The 24,866-nt window shown below is 36.6% G+C and overlaps 1 protein-coding gene across 4 annotated transcripts in view; it reads left to right on the forward strand.

Moving 5' to 3' along the window:
* IMPDH1 (inosine monophosphate dehydrogenase 1) overlaps positions 1 to 24,866 on the forward strand; it is a 77,761-nt gene that overhangs the window by 25,335 nt on the left and 27,560 nt on the right. For 2 of the 4 annotated variants that reach the window (XM_072401958.1, XM_072401959.1), the window contains exon 2: positions 18,414 to 18,512. In XM_072401958.1, coding sequence (XP_072258059.1) covers positions 18,414 to 18,512 — 99 coding nt within the window. Of the gene's footprint in view, positions 1 to 16,878; positions 17,060 to 18,413; positions 18,513 to 24,220; positions 24,342 to 24,866 lie in introns of those variants that run through there. The other 2 variants (XM_072401960.1, XM_072401961.1) reach the window with 2 other exon arrangements.

The raw sequence follows: 24,866 nt of genomic DNA on the forward strand, positions 1-24,866 counted from the left end.
TTGTTTTGTTTTGAAAGAAATAATACTTGTCCTAAAATTTTAGTTCTGCAGATAACAGGCACTGGATGATTTTATTATTTAATGTTTGCCTGTTATAATGAAAAAGTATTTTCCATGGTGTGTACTTTCTCACATGCCTGTACTTGGAAGATTATATGGCCTTTTGGAACATTATCCTTAAGGCGACTACTGGCTTGTTTGTGTTTTCTACCCTATGGGTGGGCAGAACTCATGCACCCTTCCTTAAAAAATCCTATAAAAATAAGTAACTAGTTCAATGAACCTCAGTATATTATTCAAGACTATTTTAATAAACAATTCTCTTCCAGAAATTATGTAGTACTTGTTATATAAGGATAAAGTCATTACCATTTGTTTAATATAAAGAGGAATTAAAGCCACAGTCAATCCTAGTTGTTCAGGTTTAAATCTGAGGTAAAGGCTTCTTTATAGAAATATGTCAGTGGCCCCAATAGGCTTTAACTAGTTGCAGAGAATTATGCCAGTTATCCTGTGGAACCAAGTAGAGCAGCATGTGCCACAGCCTGCAGCACTTACATGTGCTGAGATGACAATTATCAGTGACACCAAGGGAAATAGCAGTAATTAGGATGCTTGTTAGAGTTGTGATGACTGCGGGTTTTGTGCCTGTGAACTTTCATGCAGTTTATAAAAATAAGCCAATAAACTTCCTATATGGATCTGCTTTAAAATTACATTCCTCTAAAGGTTAATTAAATTTAATTTAAACAGCATGGTATAAGCACACCCTCCAAAGAGGAACACGGTTTTACCATGGACATAGGTGTTAATATTTATTGACAGGCCTCCATAACCTGCAGAGTGCTGCACAGATGTTCCATGTAAAGTTCAGGATGTGTTGAACACCATGAAGTGGCCAGATAAGCAAATAGGCCCTAGTGAGGCTAGAGTATTTAGACTGAGGATATTTGACATCATTTTGCATTAATATTATTATTATTATTATTATTATTATTAATAATAATAATAATAATAATAAACAGGATTTATATAGAGCCAACATATTACACAGCTCTGTACATTAAAAAGGTTTTGCAAATGACAGACAGTGACACATGAGGAGGAGAGGACCCTGCCCCGAAGAGCTTACAATCTAGGAGGTGGGGGAAGTAACACACAATAGAAGGATAGATAAGTATATAGTGCATTATTCCTGTTTGTGTTTATTACATCTCATTCTGGGAAAAAAAGATAAAATTGTGCACTATTCTGTTTCACATTGAAAAATATTTAAACGTTTTAAATATTGTAAAATGTCTTTTATATTTTGGAGAACAGAAGGATGACATCTTTGTTTGGAACCAACGTGAAATGGGAATTTATTTCATTGCCTTTTTATTGAACAACACCCAGGTACAATTTAAAATTGCACATGGTTGTCCTGAGACATAACTTTCAAATGTTTCCACCTGGTTAATCCTTACACACAACCCTTAATAATGTACATTCACTTGAGATTAATTCTGGATTGTAAACAAGACCAGAAGGAACTTTGTATTAAATATAAACTATTAAGTGGTAACATCCTGTGACGAGTGTTTCATATTTAATAACACATTGGATATGCAATGTGAGAATTATTTAACCCAAAGGTGTACAGTAGTTATAGAATATGAGAAATAATTAGGTTTTATATTCAGTAAAAGAGGGTGACAATAAACTATTAGACTTAATGAATTTTTAGGTTCTAATTTTTGGTGACCTGAAATTATGTAATTATTAACATCTTATGGCTACTGTAAACATTTACTATTATTTTATTTAGTTTAGGTATAGCATAATATCTTACTAACAAATGTTTTTAGTAGTATACCGTACATTATTGCATGTTATCTAATATTTAATGTTTATCGGCCCCTAAGAAAAAAACATATTAGGCCAAACCTTATGTATTATATTCAATGACCTTGCCTAAATATTTATTTGTGCCCATATTCCATGCAAAATAAAACAGATTTCTTTTTCTATACCATCTTTTTTCTATTGTATTGCTACAGTTTTGGCCCAAATTGTATTAAAAGGGTGAAATGTTGTATTTTATTTTATATTATTATAATTTGGTATGTCTAAGCCTGCATTTTTCTTTTAAAAGCACAAATTATTTTCTTTCCCACTCTATTTAAAACAAAAAAAGTTTGGCTTTAAATTAATACCCCCCTTTAGAATAGCACAAAACGAGGGTGGGGTCAATGGGCATTTGCTTAGGTGTATCCATGTGGCTGCATGTGTCTATATCTAAATACTTTTTTGTTAGGAAATAGGAGGTGTGATCAGCTACCAATTACAAATCATCTAATTTATTACCGGTATATTGACTCCCACTATGGCACAGTGAATTTAAACAAATGAACACCAGATGCAGATTTCATATTTTGTTTAGAACAATTGTATCCCAGTTTAGTTAAGGTTGTTGAGGTTGACTATTACTTCTTTAGGTAACACAAAGGGGAAATCCAATGAACCTCTAAAAAAAACTGCATATTAACCTAGAGCTCAACTCAGAGGCGAGCATGATGAGCAAATTCTGTTTTTTTGTTTTGTTTTTTTAAACCACTGGTTTAAACAGTGATGTGATTAAGAACTGATTTAGTACTTACATTTAGGATTTAGGCCTAGTAATTGCACAATGTATTTTCTCTGGGGTCTGTGTGGTGATGATAACTGAGGGCGTTTGAGCACTGATCGGGATTAGCTAGTATTAGCACAGAGATGCTTTCCTGCTACTGATAGTGGTAAGGCTTCAGGGTTCTTTACGCATCTTAAGTATAAGTGATCCAAAATTCTTTTTGTTTACACAAAACCCTTATGCAGAATACATGTGACTGTATATCTAGATGTACTATATTTTTGTTTTATGCTCTATTAAGCTAACTATCCTCTGTTTTATCCGTGGTATTCAAACAGTCTATAAGGGAGTAAATGATGAACAAAGTAGCTTGTAAGATTTGAAATATCCTCTTTCCCAATCTTTCAAGAATAAATTGTAACTGCCTGAGCACAAGATGCCTTTATAGTAATGACCATCATGTGTCTGACAATATCTGACATTATCTAGTACACTGGCACAACTAATACTACTCACACTGACACAATTTCATGGTTACGGTTACTTATGTATTACCCAAAAGTATGAAATTAAATCACAAGAGAATTAGGATCCATGGATGCCTTTAGACAGCTGACTATTCTGATCTGAAACTGTTCTAATGTTAGTGGTAAACCTGCATATTCTACTGGATAGACCATACCTAGGTAAGAAGTCATTAGACATGTTGGAAAATGTTGTCTGATTGCTTTACGTTTCTCCACTCCCGTTCATTGAGTTGGCAGTAGTGATGGTATCAATGCATCTCTGCCATTTTTCTCGATCAGATAAATGGAAATGGTTACCATTTTGGTTTTAAGTCCTAGAAGTTGACATAGATACCTAAGGCAGTCTGGTTGTCACCCCCGGTTGTCCAAAGGCCTGTTATTGTCCCAGATTTTAAAAACTTTAAGTGTTTGCTTCTCACCAGATAATTTTTTGGTGCCACTATTTTATTACTTTTTGCATATCTCCCATCTGCTTCTCCCACATATAGAACAGATCAATGGCTTCCTAAGGAAAACACAGTTAATGCACCCAAAATACTATTATTCATTCAAATAAAGTTCTGTTTTAGTGGATTAAATAAGTTGTATGTTTCATTAGGAACTTTTTCCAAGTGTTCATGCTTTTCACTTCTTTTCAAATGGCATATTAAATGGCAAACTCACAGCATGAGATATTGGTGAAACGAGTTATTTTTGATAGTAACAGCAAAAACTTACTTTAGCCTGTCTCCAGTTGAAATAAAATAGATCTGAGTATTCTCTAGCTTTCTTCAATGTTACTGTCTGTTACTGTCTTGGTTTGCCTAAAGCACTTTTTTGATAAAAGCAAAAAAAAAAAAAAGAAGTAGATATGTTACTTATAACATATTCTCAATTTTAACCAGTATTACCAATATATACAAATTACATCTAATTATCTTTTATATTTCTATTTTCTTAATGTTTGTGATTGCTATTAGTTTTAAAGTGAATATTGTGCTTACATGTCAGAGCTAAGTGACAGTGTCTGTGAAAAGGCCTCATCCACTCATTCTCACCTACTTAGCCTGGTGTCTGCTGGTTGGTATCAAAGATATGCTGATAGGAAGATTGGCCACTTGACCCAAACACTATCACATGGGAGGAGGTCATTGGGTAAATCTTGAAATGATGACACCTGTTCTGGTGACAACTGTCTTAGAGAGGAACTTTAACTTTGTAGAGGTTTCCTTTCACTTCTGGTTGCATCTTCTAAACAGAAAGTAATGACAAATAAAAATTTTGTGGGTTTTTACTTTTCCAAACTGTCCAAAACTTAAACAAATTACTATATACCGGTATGTGTTTTAAGTTGTGGCATTATTGTTTAAATTGTTTTCACCTATGCACATACAATAAAAAAAATGTTGATATTTCCCTTTTATTAAAAGTTCAGGATAAATACAATTAAAAAAAAAACTAAATGTTCCAGAGGGCAGTGATATTCACATGAACCTTGTCATGTGCTCTTAAGATTTTTCTAGCACAACTAATGTATCTCACCAGTTTGGTTAGTTGTCTGTGTGGGTCATGCAGCAGGACAGCACAATAATTTCAGTAGACAATCTTGTATCACTGGTCATGTGGATACAGGATAAATCAGTTTGCTACATTCAAGGCAAAGATTTGAAACACTCAGTTTTCCTGAGGTTTTTTTTTGTGTGCCATATACCTTTGAAGATGTGGTATCATAGTTATTAATTTACAGGAACGTTAAAGCAACCATATTATACATATATGTATTATGCAGTCCTCATGTGGACACATATTAACACATATGAATTTAAAAAGGTTTTTTGGTGTGTTTATTAAAAATATGGAACTAACTGAGCCAAATTAACCACTGAACTTGCATGACTCACATACTGTATGTATTTATTTAAAGTTAGTTGACAACCTTTCCATATAGTCTTCTAAGCTCACATCAGTAAGTTTTCTCTCTTTCCCTGGAATGGTTTGACAGATCTGTTATCCAAGGGAAAGCCACAGAGGCAGAGTTCACATTGGGTCTTTAGGTTTATGTAGTTAGAATGTGTGTATATTATTATGTGTATTAATATTATCCTGGTGCTGATGCTACATATTTGCCTAGGGACAAAATCAAAAAGGATAACATTCAGTTGGTGGATAAAACATATTGGTGACACACACTTTTCATTTTTTATTTTTTACTAGGCACAGTCTAATGTCCTCTGTCATGATGTTTAATTGAAGCCTGCTTTTTATGGTTCTTTTGGGGAATTAAGAGCAGCTACCTGGTATAAGACCTAGACATTGCAGGGATTTCAGGGTCAGTGTGGTCTTTCTGGATAATCTCATGACACAAAAAGTATGTTAACCAGCAGCTTTAGATAAAATGCAAGGGCACACGATAAAGGAGCATCAATCACAAACTTTGCATTCTAGATGGGATTGGAGTTATGGGAGTTTTTGAGTTAATTCAAAACAGAGTAACAGATGTGCTTCTCAGCCATAACATTTTACTGAAAATATCTTACTAGACTATAAATTCCACAACATTCAGGGAAGAGTAAATCTATCACTCTTTGGAGGCAGTTCAAACTTTTTGTTTCCCATCAGTAGCTAAAAGCTCAACTGATATGCAAACTGTTTTTACAGAACCGTTTAATGATATTTATATCTTTGACATATTTCCTTAAAGAGGAGTGGAACATCAACCCCTTTGTTAAATAGCAGCTGCCTGTTCTGTGGTCAGCACTTTACTTTAATATGAAGCCAGCATGCAACATGTTTTCATCTATTTATTTTTTTATAATAAGGATGATCCTTAAGGAAAAACCCCACTATTCTGTCACTTTGATTAAAGAAAACCTAAAGTTACATTCTTAAAAATGTTTGATGAGGCAGGCTATTATTGCAGAAAAAAAGCGGCAAAGTTCCTTCTGCAATATTCATTCCTAACCTGGCTGATTGCTTCGGAAAACTGTCAAAAATGTGGAGCTCCACGTGTGTTGGTTGCCAGGACATCTGGCATTCAGTCTCTGAGCTTGCCAGGACTAAACATCTGTATTTGCAGGGGCTTTGGAAGGTTAAAGAATAGACAAATGTACTTGTATTTCAGAGATACCATATGATGTACTCTTAACATACACTTAACATAGGTGGAATGCAAATAAAAATTCCCTCTTTGACAGTTGTTACTAGAGTCCTATTGGAAGATTTGATCCTGTCACAACTCAAAAATGTTGGATGCATAAAGTAAATCTCCCTAGTGGGAACACATATCATAACAATAATACCTGACAAGGGTGTTTTGACTTTCTCACTGTGTTTAAAGCTAAAAAAAAAAGGTTGGGTTGTACATAATAATAATTTAGCCAAGGCTACGTACAAACGTGCAATAATTAACATTGGAAACGAACGACTAACGATCGATTGTTCGATAATTGTTAACAAAGAAAGTGAACAACGACAGGCCAACAATAAGGATGAATGAGGAAAGTCACTGGAAACCAACGACCGTCCTAGCAGATCTGATTGGACGACGATCGTTCGCTATCTATTGTGTGTACAGTCGTTCAGTGATCGTGGATTGTTCCGCGGTACACTTTCTCCAGTACACGCCACTTTCTGCATCGTTGAAACAATCATATCTAGTGTGTGTACATTATTGGATTGTCTTTGAAGGATTGTATCGTTTCAGCATAAACGTTTCAAAATAATTGTGAATAATCATTGATCTATCATTATTCCGTTCATTTTCCAACAATATTTATTGCACATGTGTACGTAGCCTTTGGAGGGATGTTATGGTTTAAAGGGACCAAAGGGCATTTGTAGTAATCCTAATCACTCATACTAACCTTACACAAGATTTAGATTCCTATCTGAACTTCTCCATTTACTCCTGTACTAAATAGAATTGAAAATGCATACTCAGTGTTAATTTTACTTACAAAATACTAGGATAGTGGTCTCCATATGTACATACCTGAACAAGCCCTTTAACATTTATTACAGTGCAGTCTTACGTCTGAGATGCTATTATTTTTGTATTATTATTATTTTTACTAATAATAATAATAATAAAAAACAGGATTTATATAGCGCCAACATATTACGCAGCACTGTACATTAAATAGGGGTTACAAATGACAGACAGATACAGACAGTGACACAGGAAGAGAATTCTATTTACATGTATTAGTTCCCTGTAATACGGTAGCAGAAGTGTCAGGCAGTAAAGTCATCCTATCTGCTTCCCTAATGCCATGCTGATAACAGATACAAAACTGTGATATCACAGAGGTACTGTTAAGATTTAAAAATAAAAAAAAGTACTGGAGGCATTGTTGAAGGTAAAATAAGGTGCATTTTCAGCAAGTTTAAATTGAGTTGTTGTAAGAGTTTAGCTTAAAGTCATTTTTTATTTGACTTGCATTTCTACAAGCTTTGTCTTTAACCTCCTTGCAGTTAAGCCCGACCTTCGCTCGGGCAAAAAAAAACTGGAAGGATGGTTAAGCCCGAGATTTTGTACATCCCTACTTACCTGGTCCCCCTGTGCTCATCCAGCGTCGTCCTCCATCGATCATCGTCCGCCGATCTCTCCAGCGTCGGGTGCCTTCGTCGGGTGACAGCAGGACCGGTAAGAAGCCGGCCGGCATCTTACCTGGACCCGCTGATCGTCCCACGTCGTCCTCGTTCCAGCGCCGGAAGATCTCTGCAGGGAGAAGCCGTCCGGCGGAGAAAAAAAAAACCGGACGGCTCCTCCCTGTGTGCGTGATGACGTCGGCGTGTGTGCGGGAAATTCAAACTGAAACTCATTCATTCATTCATTTTGTATTGGATTCAATACAAACTCCTGTATTGAATCCAATACAAAATGATTCAAATAAATACAAAGTATATAATTGGTAAATTCAAACTGTCATTTTGTATTGGATTGGATACAAACTTGCGTATCCAATCCAATACAAAAAATAAAAAAAAAATTAAAGTAAATAACTTGGAAATTCAAATTTATATTTTGTATTTGATTGGATACAAACTTGCGTATCCAATCAAATACAAAATAATTCAAATAATTACAAAGTACATACCTGGTAAATTCAAACTGTCATTTTGTATTGGATTGGATACAAACTCCAGCATCCAATCCAATACAAGAAAATACAAAAAAATAAAATAAAAGTAAATAACTTGGAAATTCAAATTCTTATTTTGTATTGGATTGGATACAAACTCCCGTATCCAATCAAATACAAAATAATTCAAAACAAACTCCAATAAATACAGAATCAAAGTTTTAAAAATTGCCACACTAGGGAGGTGTTTTAGAATAATATAGTACTTTACAATATACAGAGTTACTGCTTTTTCAGTATTTATGATTTGTTTACATTGCTGATTTTTGTGTTTTTCCTTTAATTTTATTAAAAGTAATTTTTTTTTTTACATGATTGTGTGTTTCAAACATTTTTTATATTCATATTATCTACTAGAACCCCTGTTCGGACATATTTCTGTAAGTTACAGGTCTACAATTTAAAAAAAAATTTCATGAAAAACAGTGGATCACTTTTGGTACAGAAATCTAGACCTCAGTGTAACGCTTAGGTGGTTAATGTTGGCAAATTAGGATTTTATGTTGGCAGGGTATAAATTAGCCATTAGAGCACTTCTGCCTTCATACTTATTAACTGTTGTGATAAGAAAATCAGCCACACAAGAGCGCTTTGTTTTTGTTCTGTAGCCTGACACACAAATTTGCATTGTGCTGCAAAACAGGAAGTAGTAATACCTCTATACCTAATGGGAAAATATGATTGCCCCTGTGTACATATATCATTAAATATATTATTACATTCATCTGTCAATGGAAACAATCACGGAAACTTGTTTCCAGCGACAATCATCTGACGTCTATCGGATATTTGTACAAGGCTTTAGACCCCGCAGAACGCCATTGAGCTAAAATGTCTGCTCTGTTTTTTTTTATACTTGCTGTAACAGGCTGAGCGTAAGTGTCACTTACAGTTACGGAGGAGTGAAAAGGAAAAATGTTTTAAAAGTATTAGCTGGAGTTGAGCTTTAAATTGTTTGTGTTTAATTAATGGATAAATATATTTTTAAACAATGTACAGTTATACTGTTTACCTCCTTCTCCTGACCTCATATAAAATATAAGATCCAGATATAAGTCCACCCCTATACCTGTTCCATGGAAGTCTATGGGACTTTACTGTGCAGTTTGCTGTGAGCCTAATAACTGCTAACTGTGTAGTTTTCACCTCAGGTGTGAAGGGGCCCTTTGTGTTAAAGATAGGTGAGACTTATACTAACAATGTAATTCATATTTTATTTCAGTGCTGAGAGCTTTGCACTGACATATTCTGCACTAAGCTACTGCTGCAGAAAATTCAGTACATTTTGTGTTTTTCAGGTCTCAGATTTACACACTCATATGTTGCATAACATCAACAAAAGACTTTAGAAACCCACAAACAAAACCAGTTAGTTCTGAGTCTGTGAATGCATTCAGCTACTAGGCCAAGCAGATTTTCCTAGCTTTTAGGCATCTATCCTATAACATATATTCTGTTTAAATATGAAGCCTTCTGGCAAATCACTATGCTGAGTTTGGAAGATGTGAATGTGATTCAAGTAAAATGCTGGACAAATATAAAAGACACAAATGAAGGCAATTCTGTATTTATTAGAACATTATGAAATATTTTTTTTATAATTCAAGCAATGAAAATACCAGAATGTGGGTTTGAATCAGCTTTTTGTGGTCCACTGTAGAATACACCTAAGAGGGAGAGAAAAAAGCAGCACAATGTGTCAATTAGTTAAGAAGGAACATGCTGACAATAGGAGAGAACAGAATGACATGAGAGAGATGAGGTCATTATTATGCTTCTTATGCTTCACTGTTCATGCTAAGGGCAGGTACATAACACCCTGGGCTCAGAAAAGGGTTGTCATTCAACCCAGAAGATCTAGTTATCTAGTTATGGAAAATTGGTGCTAGGAGAGCAGTTTCAAGGTAAAAGAGAGAATTGTAGTTTTTTTTTCCATTAATGTATTATTCATTTTTACATTTTGTCCACAATTCTGTTTTAAGATCAGCCCAAGAAGACATGGAAAAAAGACAACATAGGCTTAAAGTGGACATAACCTTGCAGATCAAAACAAATGGTACATTTGTTGCTCTTCCCACAGTTGCACAGTTCTCTTAACTCATCAACTTTCAGACTTGGGAGAAATACCCAACGTCTGATGTCTTTATGGTGGTTAAATTTGATTTGTAAATTGCACATAACCTCCAGTCTTTGCTACCAGCTGATAAAAGGAAATGCAGGAAACTAGGAGGAAGGGTGAGTATATATTTCTGAGGAGGGCAGCTGTTTTGTAAGCACAGGTACCCTTTAAAGTATCCATAAATGAGCAATTTTGCACAGTACAACAGGTTTGTAGCAGTCGGGTAATGTGACAATGTTTCATTGCAGAAAATGTATAATTTGTTAGGTTAAAGCAGAATGTTATTGCTGCAGGTAGTCCAAATTTATTATGTATGGCGTGCAGTACATTGAATTAGGGAAGAAGAATTACCATAGAGCGAAGAATTAACTAAGATACCTTTATCATGTGTTGCTGGACTTTTTACATATATGTTTTAGTACATTAAATCTTAGTTTGGGCAATCTATTTATTCACTGTGCTTTGTAGAGGGTCTCAAATACTCTCAAAAGGGAATAAGGTAAAATCTACTTTCTCTGTGTTCCTGCTTTTTGGCATAAGGACCAGTAGATTCTCTTTGTGTTACAAAGCTGTTTTTTCTCTTAGCTTGAAGTGGACCTTTATTAACAGAATTTGTAAACTGCCAATTCTCAATACAAGATTTAGGCAAAACATAATCCAACTTTGAACAGAAATACATGTTGTGACATTTCATAAGCTTTCTTGAAATTATATTATGGTGAATTAGTGCTTTAATTAAAGCTAAAGGACGTCCAACAAAAAAGTGTGTGACCTTTTTTTTTTTTTTATTGGAAGTATGATCTTTAAGATAGTAATTTGACAGTGTAAAAAAAAGGTTGAGAGATTCAACAAGCTGAGATAAATAATATAATAATTTCCAGTAGTTCATAAACATTACTTTTTGTTGTTGTCCTTGAAAGAGATAATGAAGTGTGAATGTTGTTTTTCACATGGGCAAATATAAGCACTAGAATATACATCTTAGTTCTCATAGTTTTAGATGGTTGGTATTAGTATGTTTGGTCAAAATAAAAGGTGGAAGATAGAAATTAAACATAATAAATAAGAACTCCTCAAATTGTCCTCCATGCTGTCCTTGACTGGTTTTATTGTTCTTTCGTTGGTTTGGCTTCCGCCTGCTGGCTTCCAGACCTCTCCCAACTCAGTAAATTAGCACTTAATGTAAAACCTTTTTAACAGTTTTGCAAAGGGAATATATGCCCTGAATACCATTTTATGAGATAAAAATAAAACATGTGACAAAGGTTTTTGAAAGCCAAAACTTTTCTTTTTCAAGTGGACATGGTATCTAATTATTGCCCGAGATGAACGTGATAGTTTTGGGTCGAAATCTCATTTCATGTGTACAGTGGTCCCCTGCCATTACTAAATGACAAGTCAGTAAGACCATTACTGCAGTCATTTCCTAAAAGAGAGAGCTAATGAATATGAATGTTAGACTGTAAAAAAGGGAAAGCTTTCAAGAAAAAATAAATGAATTGGGTCATACATTCACAGTATTTTATTTCTCAAAGCAGTACATAGGAAAAAAATCAAATGCAGCTTTAAATCTTAATTAGAGCTTAGCCATTTTAGATGTTTTAAAATGCAATGCATGATTTTACATTTTTTTTAAAACAGGTACACTATTGTTTATAGGTTGTAGTGGTATAAAAGCATTAAATTTTTGCTATAGTTTAGTGTGAACTTTGAACTGTGGAATACTATAAGACATTGTGAATGTGGAGTGTGACACAAGTAACCCAACCAGCTAACAATGCTCCTTAACATTACCTACTTACCTATTGTAATAAATACAGAAATGCAGAAATAAAATTTTCTGATAACTTTATGCAGATCAGGAACTCTGACTTCACTAGCAGGAGCATTGTGACCAGAGATAACCAAGGAACAAACATTATCAGAAGGTCAGCGTGGGCAGCCTTCATATTTCATAGAAGTGGTGGAGAAGCCTGTAGTTTTTCAGTTTTTATTGGCTTGGAATCATCACTGTCTAACTAACTGGACAATTACAGAGTTACATTAATAGCTGCAGGCAAAAAGCAATGTGAGCTGTTAGCTTTCAACTAATTACATTTCAAGAGAAACAACTAGATTCTTTGCCTGAGGTCTCACATTTCTGTCCTTAGTGGAACTCATGTTTTCATATAAAACACAGCATTGGTTAATCAGAGCATAATTTACTTTTCAAAGAATAAAAAGAACTGGGAGATACATGTAGTTATAAAACCTAATGTGTGTATTTACAGTTGTGCAAAGAAAATACTGCAATGCCTTTTTGGCAATATTTTGACTTTTTTGGCCAGTTTATAAAGGGTTACTCTTCTTCAGACTCCATAAAACATCATATATCTATTATCATATTTGTAAAGCAGTATAAGTTATACTGATAACTTATAATTATAAGTTTGGTGTAAGGAATACAATCCACATGTTTTTACTTCGCTTTTAAAGAACAGGCCCCTACAGTACAAAGCACTAAATAGCTGCCTATGTTTGTATTTTTATTAGTATGATCTTTTCAACTTCATAAAATGTAAAGAAACAAGCAGTTAATTTTCATACATTCATATGACTGATGTATGATTTCAGCAAAAAGGTTCATATAACCATGGATTTAAAGCATGCAACAGCACATGAAATCTTAAGTCTGGACAACTTCTAAGGAAAACCTGTGTCTATTAATGCATACATATAGCCATGCATAAAGGGGTAAAGGAGAATGGAAAATTTGGAACCCCCCCCCAAAAAAAAAAAAAAGTGAAGTTTTCCAGTGGATTTATTTAGGTTTTGACCTGACGTATACTTTATGACTTTGGATTGTGTGAGAGCCCTAAAGCAGACCTACACCCAATTTAATTTTTTTTTAAATTAAACAACACCAGTAGTTACCCTGTGCATCAAACTGGCCTTTGACAACAACTATAAGTACCATGTAGTGTTAATATTTGTGTCTATTAAGAAACAGTTATTGCATAACCTTCTGGGAGCCCTTAAACCTCAGTTGTAGATTGTATTTATATTCTGTATTTTGAAAGGTTGATCCTAATCTTCACCTCCATCACTTCCTAAAATGCATCAGTTGGGGTGTTGTGCCTTGAATTTCCAGAAGTTGAAATTTCAATACTGAGGTTAAACTTATTCCATAAAATGCCCTGGCATTTGCTATATACGCCGTGCAGTGGCCAGTTTTATGGTCAAAGAGACAGGTGGCAGGTTTTAATATACAATCAAAGGGAAATGCAGCTATGAGCTCTATGCAGTGTCTAAGCCTTTGATCACATAATCTCTGCTAAAGGTAAAGCTCAGAAAATCTGAACTCTGGTCCTCCCCTCCAACAGAGATCTCATGATTGAATACCAAGGCTTTGAATTAGGAGAGCAGCACTGCATTGTGTTTTGGGATGCATTACAGCCCCAAAAGCTATATGTTCATTTTGATCTCTTGACAATGGTTCCAAAGCACTCTGTGTTTTCAGGCTTTAATATTTTTTTACCATATCTCATAGAATAATGAAATAGATCCACAAACCCTCTTTAGCAGTTGTTTATGTATACCACAATGCTTTGTCCATGTAGCTGAATTTTAGAGTTGCCATGTGACTTGCTTGTGCCTTTTGATTATTTCCCTTGCAAATGCTGGAAGTAAATTTTATTGTAGAAAATTTAATAAACAACATGTCTGACCCTCACTTACCGTAGGAGGAAGAGAAGAAATATGTGGTATCCTCAGCCAAGACATAAGATACTGCACAGTGGGTTCCATTGTTAGTGGGCAAATGCAGATGTCCTGTCCTTAAAGTTCTCAAGAAGAGAGGTCACCCTGGGACTGTGAGCAGCCCTTTTATGGATTAGAGTTACATATACATGGACTCATTATACTTTGTTTTATGATAAATATGCAAAAATGTGCATGAGGTTCTTGCCTTTACCTTTTATTTTTGCATGTGAAATGTCACAAAGCATGATTATAAATCTATCCAGCCCTGATGCACTTTAGACTGCTGTGAACGATACAGGGGGTTACCGGGTAATTGATTGCATTGCTCCACATTCGGCCAGCAAGATGCATTGGGGTGGCATCAGGAATAAACAGTGCGAAGCTTACCAACATTTCCCAACAATGTAAAAGCAGCCCTAAAGAGGAGCTATAGTTCCGCAAAGAACATTTAAAAACAGGCTGTATTTTTATTCATGTCCCTTCTGCAATAAAATACACGTACCTGCCTGCTTGCTATCTTCCTTAAGAAAAAATGCGGAGCTGCAGATGCATGTGTGATACTGGAGATGTCAGGTATTGTGCTGGAACTGCAAGATGTCCCACATGCCTGCTCAGGGGTTTCATAATTTTGGCCTGGAAAATCAAGTTGGCCAAAGATTGGGAACAAGGTGAAGATGGCAGAGGAATGAGGACAAGTAAAGCTACGTACACACTTCCAATTATTATCGTTGGAAAATGAACGACGAACGATCCTGCACGATATCTACGAACGATCGTATAGCACCGATCCTGCACATAGAGATAACGACACGATCGTTCGCAGATATTGTACACACAATAGATACGATCGTTTGAGCGATAGAGGAACTATGTGCACGACAGGAAAGTGAACGAACGTTCGTTCATTACGCATGCTCAGAGCATGGACGATCAACGAACGACCGTACACACGAACGATGTTCAACGATCGTCGTCCAATCCGATCCGCCGGTCCGGTCGTTCGTTTCCAACGACTTTCCTCGTTCGTCGGCGTCGTTGGTTACTTTTTTTACGAACGATTTTTGCCCAATCGATCATTCGTCGTTCGTTTTGAACGATAAAAATTTGACGTGTGTACGCACCTTAAGTCTATTTAAAAAATTGTGATCAGACAGGTAAGGTTATTTTATTGGAGAAGGGGAATTCTCCCCTTCTCGAATAAAATAACCTTACCTGTCTGATCACAATTTTTTAAATAGACTTACTTGTCCTAATGTAAGTTGCTTGGTCACAATTTTTTTTTCATGTTAGGGTTTAGTTCTGCTTTAAGCCGAACTCCTCATCCTTCAATCCCTTGGCAGCTGAAACATACCGCTTCTTTCCAATGCACTGGGTTGTGGGCTGGGCTATTGGTCCTGCATTGTAGATGAAGATGTCAGGCCTGTGACCGTAGCACTAAGCGCATTAAGGTGGAGAATGCAGGAAACAAGTTGCATGAGGAGTCTGTAGGAATGAAGGACACGTTGAGTAAAGTTCTTTTTATTGGTGCCCTAGCCATAAAGGAACATTTATCCCTTGTAATCCAGGGGTAGTCCACTGTGGGTATTGTATTCATTTCCTGGGAGTTAGGCTTGAAATATGCAGAGTTCCTGGTGCACCCCACATTTCAGGGTATAGGCAGCTGCCTGTGCCGAGGTTTTAGTATTCATTGCAGTACAATCACTTTTACTAAAACCCTGTGAGGGCCTACCTGAACTTGAACCAATGTTTATTTTTGTGGTCTGGTCTCACCATTGGGGTGTTGTAACATTTGTCTGTTCATTGTTTTACCCCAAGGGACTCCCAATAGCTACTTCATGTATGATTTAATGCAATGCAGGTAAATGAAGGTGTGAACCTACCCTTACATGTTTTTCATCCATTACTAGTTGAACATTTATTGTCTATCGGTCAGGGTCTTCTCCTCCTCCTGTGTACGTCTACATCTTTCCTGTACAGCGCTGAGTAATATGTTGGCACTATGTAAATATTTATAATAATTATAATGTATTTCGCTGGAAACCACATGGAATAAAGTTCCAGGTAAAGTGATATTATATGTGCAGGGTGAGAGGACTGACAGGCAGGCTCTCTCATAGCTCCCTCCCTGTTTGTTGGAATTTGTCAGTAGAATACGGGACGTGATGGCTCTGCTGCCACCTTCCGGCGCTCCCTGCACGCTGCAGGTGACAACACACGGGGAGTTGAGTGCTGTGTACAGGAGGCATCATAGGGAAGACTGGTGGACTGGTTCATTTTATTACAATTTCTTTCACTTTATTTAAGTTCGGGCTGTGTAACATTTTCTGATAATTGTAAGCCTTGTAAGTAATACATTAATCAGTACAGATAATAATTACTAATTCTACACACACATTCTACATGCATAACATTAAACTATTACCAGAATGAAGCATCGCCTAATTATATGTAAAAGGCTGAGGTTTATGGTAAAATCAGCACAAACATGTATTGTGTAGAGATATTACAGACGCAGTGCTGACTCGTGCTTTCCTAGCATGCTGCCCAGCCAGTGCCCACGTGTGACAGCTGTTTGCTTCCGCTTCCCACGTGGCCTCCCCTACACGCGCAGCACGCATGCGCTGTCTGGTCCAATGGTCAGAGCGCTCCTCATCTTTCTTTTGATTGGACGAACGCAGAACTCGATCTGTGTTTACCAAAGCTGGGCTATTGGAATGAGCTACGCAGTTGTCGTCTATGTGGGAGCGGTGAATGAAGTGGGGCGGGGTTGTCGTCAGTGATCCCGCCCACTGGGTGACGGCTTATGTTACTGCACCGTCTGTGACTCGGGCCATTATCCTGGGGAGCGCGGCCGGAGGTGTCTGCATTGTATTGGGAGGTGGATCGGAGGCGGGAGAGTGCTGGGAACCGCAGCCTGCCCCGGGAGACGATACATTGCAGTGTGGGTGTTATGTGTGTACATGTGTGTGCGGGGTGTCCATGCTGCGTGTGGCTGGAGGGGGAGCAGGCCGGATGGTGTGGCCGGGGACACCCCGATCTCCATGTCTGGGCTCACATTGCTTCTAATCATCACACATCTATGTGTCTGCTGATAGAACAAAAGGCCCCAGGGAAGCAGCCATCATCCTCACCCTCATCATCCTCACCCTCATCATCCTCACCCATGGGTGCAATGACTTGGCTGCATGGCATTCATGGATCTCATGCCAATTATGTGTCTGGTTACTTCCCAGGCAATGTTATCTCTTCCTCATTTCTGTTTTTATTTACTTGTATTGAATAACAATATTATATATATAAGATTATCATTCTGACAGCTGTCAGCTTGCTTTAGATGTCTTGTATTCTATATTGTGAATTTTGATCACCATTGCACCAGGCTCACCATGTGTTACTGGATCCCTGACATCCATTGATTGGGAAGAATGGAGTATCTGTGGGAATAATACTTATTTTCTGTAATATATTGCTGAAAATATTATGCAAAACAAAATGTTATTGCATTCAGATCATGTAGGCCAGGGAAGGTAAATCTATTGTTATCAGCTGCACTCCTAAGCTGGATGAACATTCACTTTTGATTAATGGAAGGGATTTTGTTTTTACACACAATCTGGCACACCTAATTGGGTTAATGTCATGGGAAATGAAGCTGAGCCATTGGTAGTCACACAGGTATTTACCTTTCCCTAAAATATAAAGGTGGTTACACATCTACTTTATATAGGGCCACATGTTTTTATTAATGTTTTTTGATAAACAATTTGTTATTTCTTTGGATAACAAAATTATTCCTATAGAAGTAGACCAGTACATGTTTAATTGGATTGCCTTGCTTGCACACTGGAAAATCAAAGAAAAGAACTAAAACTAGAATACTAATATATGATCTAGAGCCATCATTGACTTCAAAAAGATGTTAATTAGCCGGTGTACACTAGAAAATATGTGGAGGTGTCATACATTTTCATTTTTTTTTTTCCTTGATGACCTGATTGGCAGTGCAAGCCAGTTTCCTTATACTGGGTTTGCTCTAGTTATTGGTGCATTTTATTAGACATAGGCTATTTGGGTTAAAACACTTTCAACCTGATTAAAGTGAAGCTGAATTGTCTGTTGCATTAGGTTGTGTAAAGCGTGTTGCCATCCAGATGTTCTGTATATCCTTTGGTTTTACTACAGATGGTGACATATACCTGACTCCTGCTTTTATTTTAGTTAAACCATCAATAGGCCTGTGTTTATTGGTGGCGTTAAAATCTGATTATATAAAATGTATTGTTTTTTCCTAACAGTATGGCAGACTACCTAATTAGTGGAGGCACTGGATACGTTCCAGAAGATGGACTCACTGCTCAACAGCTTTTTGCAATCTCTGATGGCCTCACTTACAAGTAAGTTATTTTCTTCTTTTAGTAAAAGTTACTTGTACTGACAATTTAAATTAAACTAATTATTGACTTTCTAATTCATAACCATCAAGCAATTTGAATGTAATTACCTATTTCAAAAAGTAAATCTCATAATGCCTATTAGATTCTCCAGTACATACAAAATGTGATTGGGTACTATGGGTCACAGCTCCACATTCTACTCATTTTCTTTTGTAGGTTTCATGATTTTTAGTACCAAGATTGCTGGAACATCATGTTTAGCGTTATATCCTCTTTATGATATATGTTTTAATGTTGTTGGAAAAATGGGTGACTTCTTCACATTCTGTTAGGTTTCTTGTTACCAGTTAGGATTACTGCTGTGTCGCCCGGGCACCTCACATTAATCCTTGTTCTATAATCATACACCTTACTTGGGTACATTGTACACCTTTTTTTAGTTTTTCATTGCTTAGCATAATATTGACGATATAAGTTTTAGAAGAATTATGCTTCATGAGGAAACCTAAAACTTGCAGTTTGTTAGCATTAAAACACTTTTATATATATATCAGGGTTATATTGGGGCCCCTAAAGCTGAGTAGAAGATGGAAGTCTAAAGATGACACTCTTGGTACCTGTGCATTGCTGGATATAGGAGGTGGGAACGGGGTGACACAAGGTGATCATGCGGAATCTGCATATGTTTTTGGTCCAGATCTCCTCTGGTCTAGAATGGATGTTAATCTGGAGGAACCTAGGGCAGAACCTGTGATAGGGCAAGTTACAAGATGCCCCTTTTCTGTTTTTTTTTTTTTTTCTATTTTTCTTTTTTTTCATGGGGTGGAAGCATGATTTTCAGTTGTCATATCCTTCTCCCCCTTGATCAATCCTGTCCATAAAGGACCTGTTATGACTGTATCCCTCTGTCTTAGAGGTCAGACCATCAGGGGAGATTAAAAAAAAATGTAGCAGGCGAACTTGTAGAACTTCTGTGCCAATGGTGTTTTGATAGGGTTGCGGGGAGGCATTTTCATCATTATTCCTATTGGCTTTTTTGTTCTGAAGGACTTTAAACAGCCTCTTCAGTCTCCACAAAATCTTCATTGCACAGAGTGAGGCTAGGATGCTTTTGCATAGACCTTAAAAATGATCTCACCCTACTGCTGTATGCCAGGTTGATGGCAAAGAGCTTAGGGAGGTGAAGCAAATTCTAAAATTAAGTGCTGCAGTTTTCTATTTGTTGACATACTAATAGAAGATCTCTAGAACAACCATAAAGAAAAAAAATTCTAATATCCTTCAGCAGAAACCTTTAGTGAAGTTTTGTTTAGTCAGATTAGGAAAATTTAACAAACATAAGCTAAGGTTTAGATTAGAAAGATGGACACCGTAAGAACGCCCCCCAGATCCTTGTTCATCCATACTATCAACAACTGTTAAAGAAAAAAAGTACACGTACCTTGATCCTGAAAAGGGGGGCATGGAATGTTAACACACTTTCAGTGAGCTAAGTAAGGTCTGTTTTGGGCAGCATGACAATATATTAAGGTAGTTTGGACCCAAACTCATTAACAGGAACTAGTTTTTCTCAGATTAGTATTGCCATAAAAATGCCTTAACAGGTTGTGTTGTTTCTCGGGTAATAATTACAGATGCCAATGTGTGAAACTGGGGGCTAAGCTACCCAGAGAAAATGGCCACACCAATTACCAGTATGGTTATCAAAAAAGTCTTAAGTGGTAGGGGCAGTGCTTCAACACTTTGCACCCAAGATCCTGACAAAATACTTACTGGTCTCATTGGACAGTGCTAACACGGTTTATCTGAGTGTAGGTGGTTCTATGTTCATGACAAACCAGAAGATAACATAGAAAGTTATCACAGTGTTGGAGAAATCCAGGCCTCAATTTCAGATACCCAAATTGGAAACCTACTGAGTGGGAACCAAGGCAAACAAAGTGGGTTGGCTCTGCATTCAGAAGTGTCATAGCAGTTAATAAATGGATATTTGGATGGATGGATCTAAACACCGCTGAGGTTGTCGGTGATCCTTAAGAGGTAGTAAACTCAAAAGTGGTCAAAACAAAAAATACACTTGCCTTCAATCCCGCAGAGCAGTCAATCGGTCCAGTGGTTTCTTCAATTGGGTTTACGCCTCTTCCCGGTATCCGTCTTCGGCCCAGGTACCACCATCTTCTACTCCTCTTCCTACGTCATCCGACTCAGACGCAAGATTGGGTGATGTAGGTTGGGGGAAAAACTTGCTGATCTCATTGCAATTATGTGAGATCAGCTTTTTCTTTCCCCCTTCACCCCTTTTTTTTTTTTTTTGCAATTAAAAAAAAAAAACAGAATTTTTACCTTACAAAAAGGACTGTCTAGGAGTTTAGGTACGCTTTAAGGACTGAGCTCTGGCTGCAGCCTCTTGTAACTCTTTAATGACCAAGACAAACTCTGCAGTTGTTTCTTTTTGCACATCAAAGCACAGCTTGCTCCAAAAGGTAATGAATGTCTAGACTCCATAAAGATTTTTATTTATTTATTTATTTTTTGTGAATAACTCACAGTGAGGATTTTACATAGGAACTGACACAACGCTGCCTAATAATATTTTGAGACAAACCTCTGTCCTAATTGCATTTATTAAAATAATGTACCTGTTCCGACTTGCATACAAATTCAACTTAGGAACAAACCTACAGTCCCATCTCGTATGTAACCCGGGGATTGTGTATGTGTGTGTGTGTGTGTGTGTGTATATATATATATATATTAATATTGCCTAATCAAACAGGAACACTTACGAACCTATTTAATAAGCCTCATGACAGACTTGATGTTGAACAAATCTTTGTTGTCTGTTCTCAACAGCTTATTAATGGTTTATTAGTGTAAAAGGTCATAAAAATTTTAAACAAATAATTAACACCTCTTACATTCAGCTCCCATCTACCCCCACTGTTTCCCGCTGTTAAAATTACCTGTATTGTTTTGTATTACATATCACAAGCCCTTTCTCCTGTGTAAAATGACAGTTTTACATTCTGATTTTGTAAAAACAATGTGATAAATTGTAAATACTATGAAACACATTTAAGGAGAAATGGAGGTACTTTAAAGATTAAGTTGGAAACATTGTTGAATAAAGCTGTTCCGGTGTATCTGTGGTTCAAGCAGACCACATGATGAGCCTTTAATCTGTAGTAACAAGTTGTAACATATAACAAATGGTTACATTGATCACAGGATTAATAATAACAGCTTTGTAACACATCATGAGTCAAGTAAGACACACTTGGAGTGGCTTCTGCCTACTTATTGGAGACGTCAGAAATAAACGCGACAGTTGGTTTTCTTCAGGACATTCTGCATACATCTTGGAGACTTAAAAGTTCTCCAGTTGTATATACTCTATCCTCAAATGTATTATGGTATCTTGACGTGTGGTCCATTTTTTCCATGTTTGGGCCCTGAAAGGAAAAATATTGATGGCTGCTGATCTACATTACTTTTTATTTGCAGAAAATGCTGTTTTGATTGCTACATTTGGTGTTTGCTTTTTGAACTAGACACCATTTAAGCATATGTTAAACTTTTATGTTGCAAAGGATGTATTCTCACCTCATTGTGGAGTTTTTAATTAGTATTGTGGATCTCCCTGTGGTTATTTAACAAGGCGCATATGCTGATTTTGCTAAAAATGTTTATGAAAAGAATATGAGCAAAGCTTTGGGTTATTTGTAAGGTATGTTTACATATACCAGGCCCTAATTCCTATGGCAAGGTTGATCTGCTGCTTTTTGTCTTTACACATTTGTTCAAGGGAAAATATACTTGTTTTATACAGCCTTGTTTTTTTATAGTCAGCACCAAAAATAAAATATGAATCATCAAAACACTTTTTTTCCTTTTGAAAAGGGGAAGATTGGGAATACCTAGCAAATTTTTTTGCTGTTTTGTGTTCTCACTAGCTCTACTCACTCCCTATATTTGTCCTGGTGATCCTTATCAAGTGAGGAGAAATCATGTCTTTGCTTCCTTGATCCAAACAACTCGCATCCTTCCACGCGTCTATCGGTAATTAATGATCAAGTATGTGCAGAAAATGTACTTTCTGAAGGAAGTACCTTACTACCCATGTATAGAATGGCAGAACTCTTTACAAATAACTTGGGAAGGACGGGGACTGGGATGGGGGGCTGTGTGTATGCATAGCTCATTGTATAGTACAGGAACTCCACAATCCCCACCTGGTCATTGAAGATGACCAAAAACTTTTATCTCTGAAGAGGAAGACTGAGCAAGGGTGCCACTGACAAGGGGCAATGTTGCTGGAGGGTTGCACTTGGCAGGTAAGTCCAAATGTGACGCAATACAGGATGATGATTTACATCACGTGATCAGGTTTGACCCATTATCAGTAAAACACCTTCACATATTAAGTTTTATAAATGTACAATACAATTGCTACCCTTCTACTAAAATATTTGTACAAGCTTTAAAGTTAAGAGTTGGAAGTAGCAGTTTATCTGAAGGAAATAGTAAAAAAGTGGAATGCAAGGTGCTGAAAGAAGAAATGGACAATATATTTAAATGTGCTTAATTGTCCCTCAACTAATGAGTTGCTTAGTAATTGCATTTTGTCTCTGAGTGTAGCTTACTTATCAGTAGCATTGTGTTTTATTTTAATATTTGAAAAAAGTGTGTATGTGTGTAATTTTTTGGTGGAGAGATTCTAGGACTAGGATTCTATGAACCACCTGGAAAGTTGCTTTCAGTTGGTCCTCCTAAAATAGTTTCTTGTTTCTTTCTTTCTTCTAGCTTATGAAAAGTGTGTTCTTGCTACAAAAATGCTCTCAAACTTGAGATATGTTCATTGGTCAAATGTTTAAATCTAAACATTTACTTCCAAAATGATTCTTTCAGTAATGTTAAAAGGCTACTTTAATATATTCCTAGTATGTTAAAATTTTGCAGTAATTTTACTTTATTCTTAAACAGTCTTTGAATTCTAGTCGAATGAGTCTAACAAGCCTAGGAGAAGGTCACCAGTCTGTTTCATGAAGGTGTCTCATAGCCATGTAGCAGCTTTAGGGGATAATCTGTGTCATACTAGCATCCCTATGATCTGACCTGCAAGTATTGGGCTATATACCCACGTTGGATGATTCTTGTCTTATACAAGCAGCAGGGCCTGTCTTGGACAAGAATCTGACGTGTACAGGGGCCGTCCAACCTTGTCCATGCATCCGTCCTGACAGATCCAAAAACCATGGAAGATGAAAAACCACAATTAAAGTAAAGGGGGAGAATGCATTCCTTGCAAAATCCATGTCTTGCTACAATCTAAGCAAAAACTACAGATCTAAGCATCTACGGAAGTGTCTTTTTAATGTTACAAACCTGTAAGAACTGCTTCTCTCAGTGATGGCAATTATGCAGCCTTTCAACTAGTGTGTAGGGACTTCTATTAAGTAGAGTGGCACCTACTGAGTTTTTCTACATGTGTATGATTTTGTTTTGATTTTTTTTTTTTCAAATTGTTTCCTTCACTTTTACATTTGTGTATTCCCCAAAACAAGTAAAAAGTTAAACTGCATTTTTAAATTTCCAGAGATGTCTGATTAATGGGTAGGAGCTTGTATATAGCAGCATGTTTAGTCTTGGAATTACAGGTAAAAAGAGGAAGAAAAATCTGTAACAGTGACCCTTCTCCCGTATTCCAGATATCAATAAATAAATATAAGTCTGTCACGATTGCCTGCATTTAAAGCCAATAATGGAGCAGGAGGATAGAGCCAGCAGTGAGCTTTCATCACCACCTTTCTTACTAAAGAATCCTGAATGGCAAGTGATTTCTTCTTTTTTTTGTTATCGTTACTGTTATGTGTTTGCCATTGTAGAACACGTATGTTATCTGCAAGTTCAAAGCACAGTTATCTTTTTTTCCATGTACGCTTTATATAAGAAGTGTGTGTCAGAATGACACCCCTTATTTGTAGGCTCTAGCTGTACCCACCATATTTGTGTTTATTTTGTATATATCCAAGGTGTTTTTTTTAGCATAAACCAGTGCTTATCAACCTTTTTAACATGGGGAACCCCTTGAAATAACTTTCAGGTCTTCAGATAATCCCTGCTATAATTATGGTGCTTTAGGTGGTGTCCAGTAGAAATAATCTCACTCTTACAGATAGCTAAAAGTGGAGGCACAAGCTGCTCATTGCATAAAGAATCCTCGGCAACCTCGGGAGGAACCTTAGGGTTCCATGGCACCCCAGTTGAATAACGCTGATTTATGCTCTAATGTTATATTACATTACTTAAAAAAACATTTGTAACTCCAGGTTGTCATTAAAAGGGGAAGTTGAT

The sequence above is a fragment of the Pyxicephalus adspersus genome, chromosome 2, assembly GCF_032062135.1.
Source record: "Pyxicephalus adspersus chromosome 2, UCB_Pads_2.0, whole genome shotgun sequence".
Classification (NCBI taxonomy): Eukaryota; Metazoa; Chordata; class Amphibia; order Anura; family Pyxicephalidae; genus Pyxicephalus; species Pyxicephalus adspersus.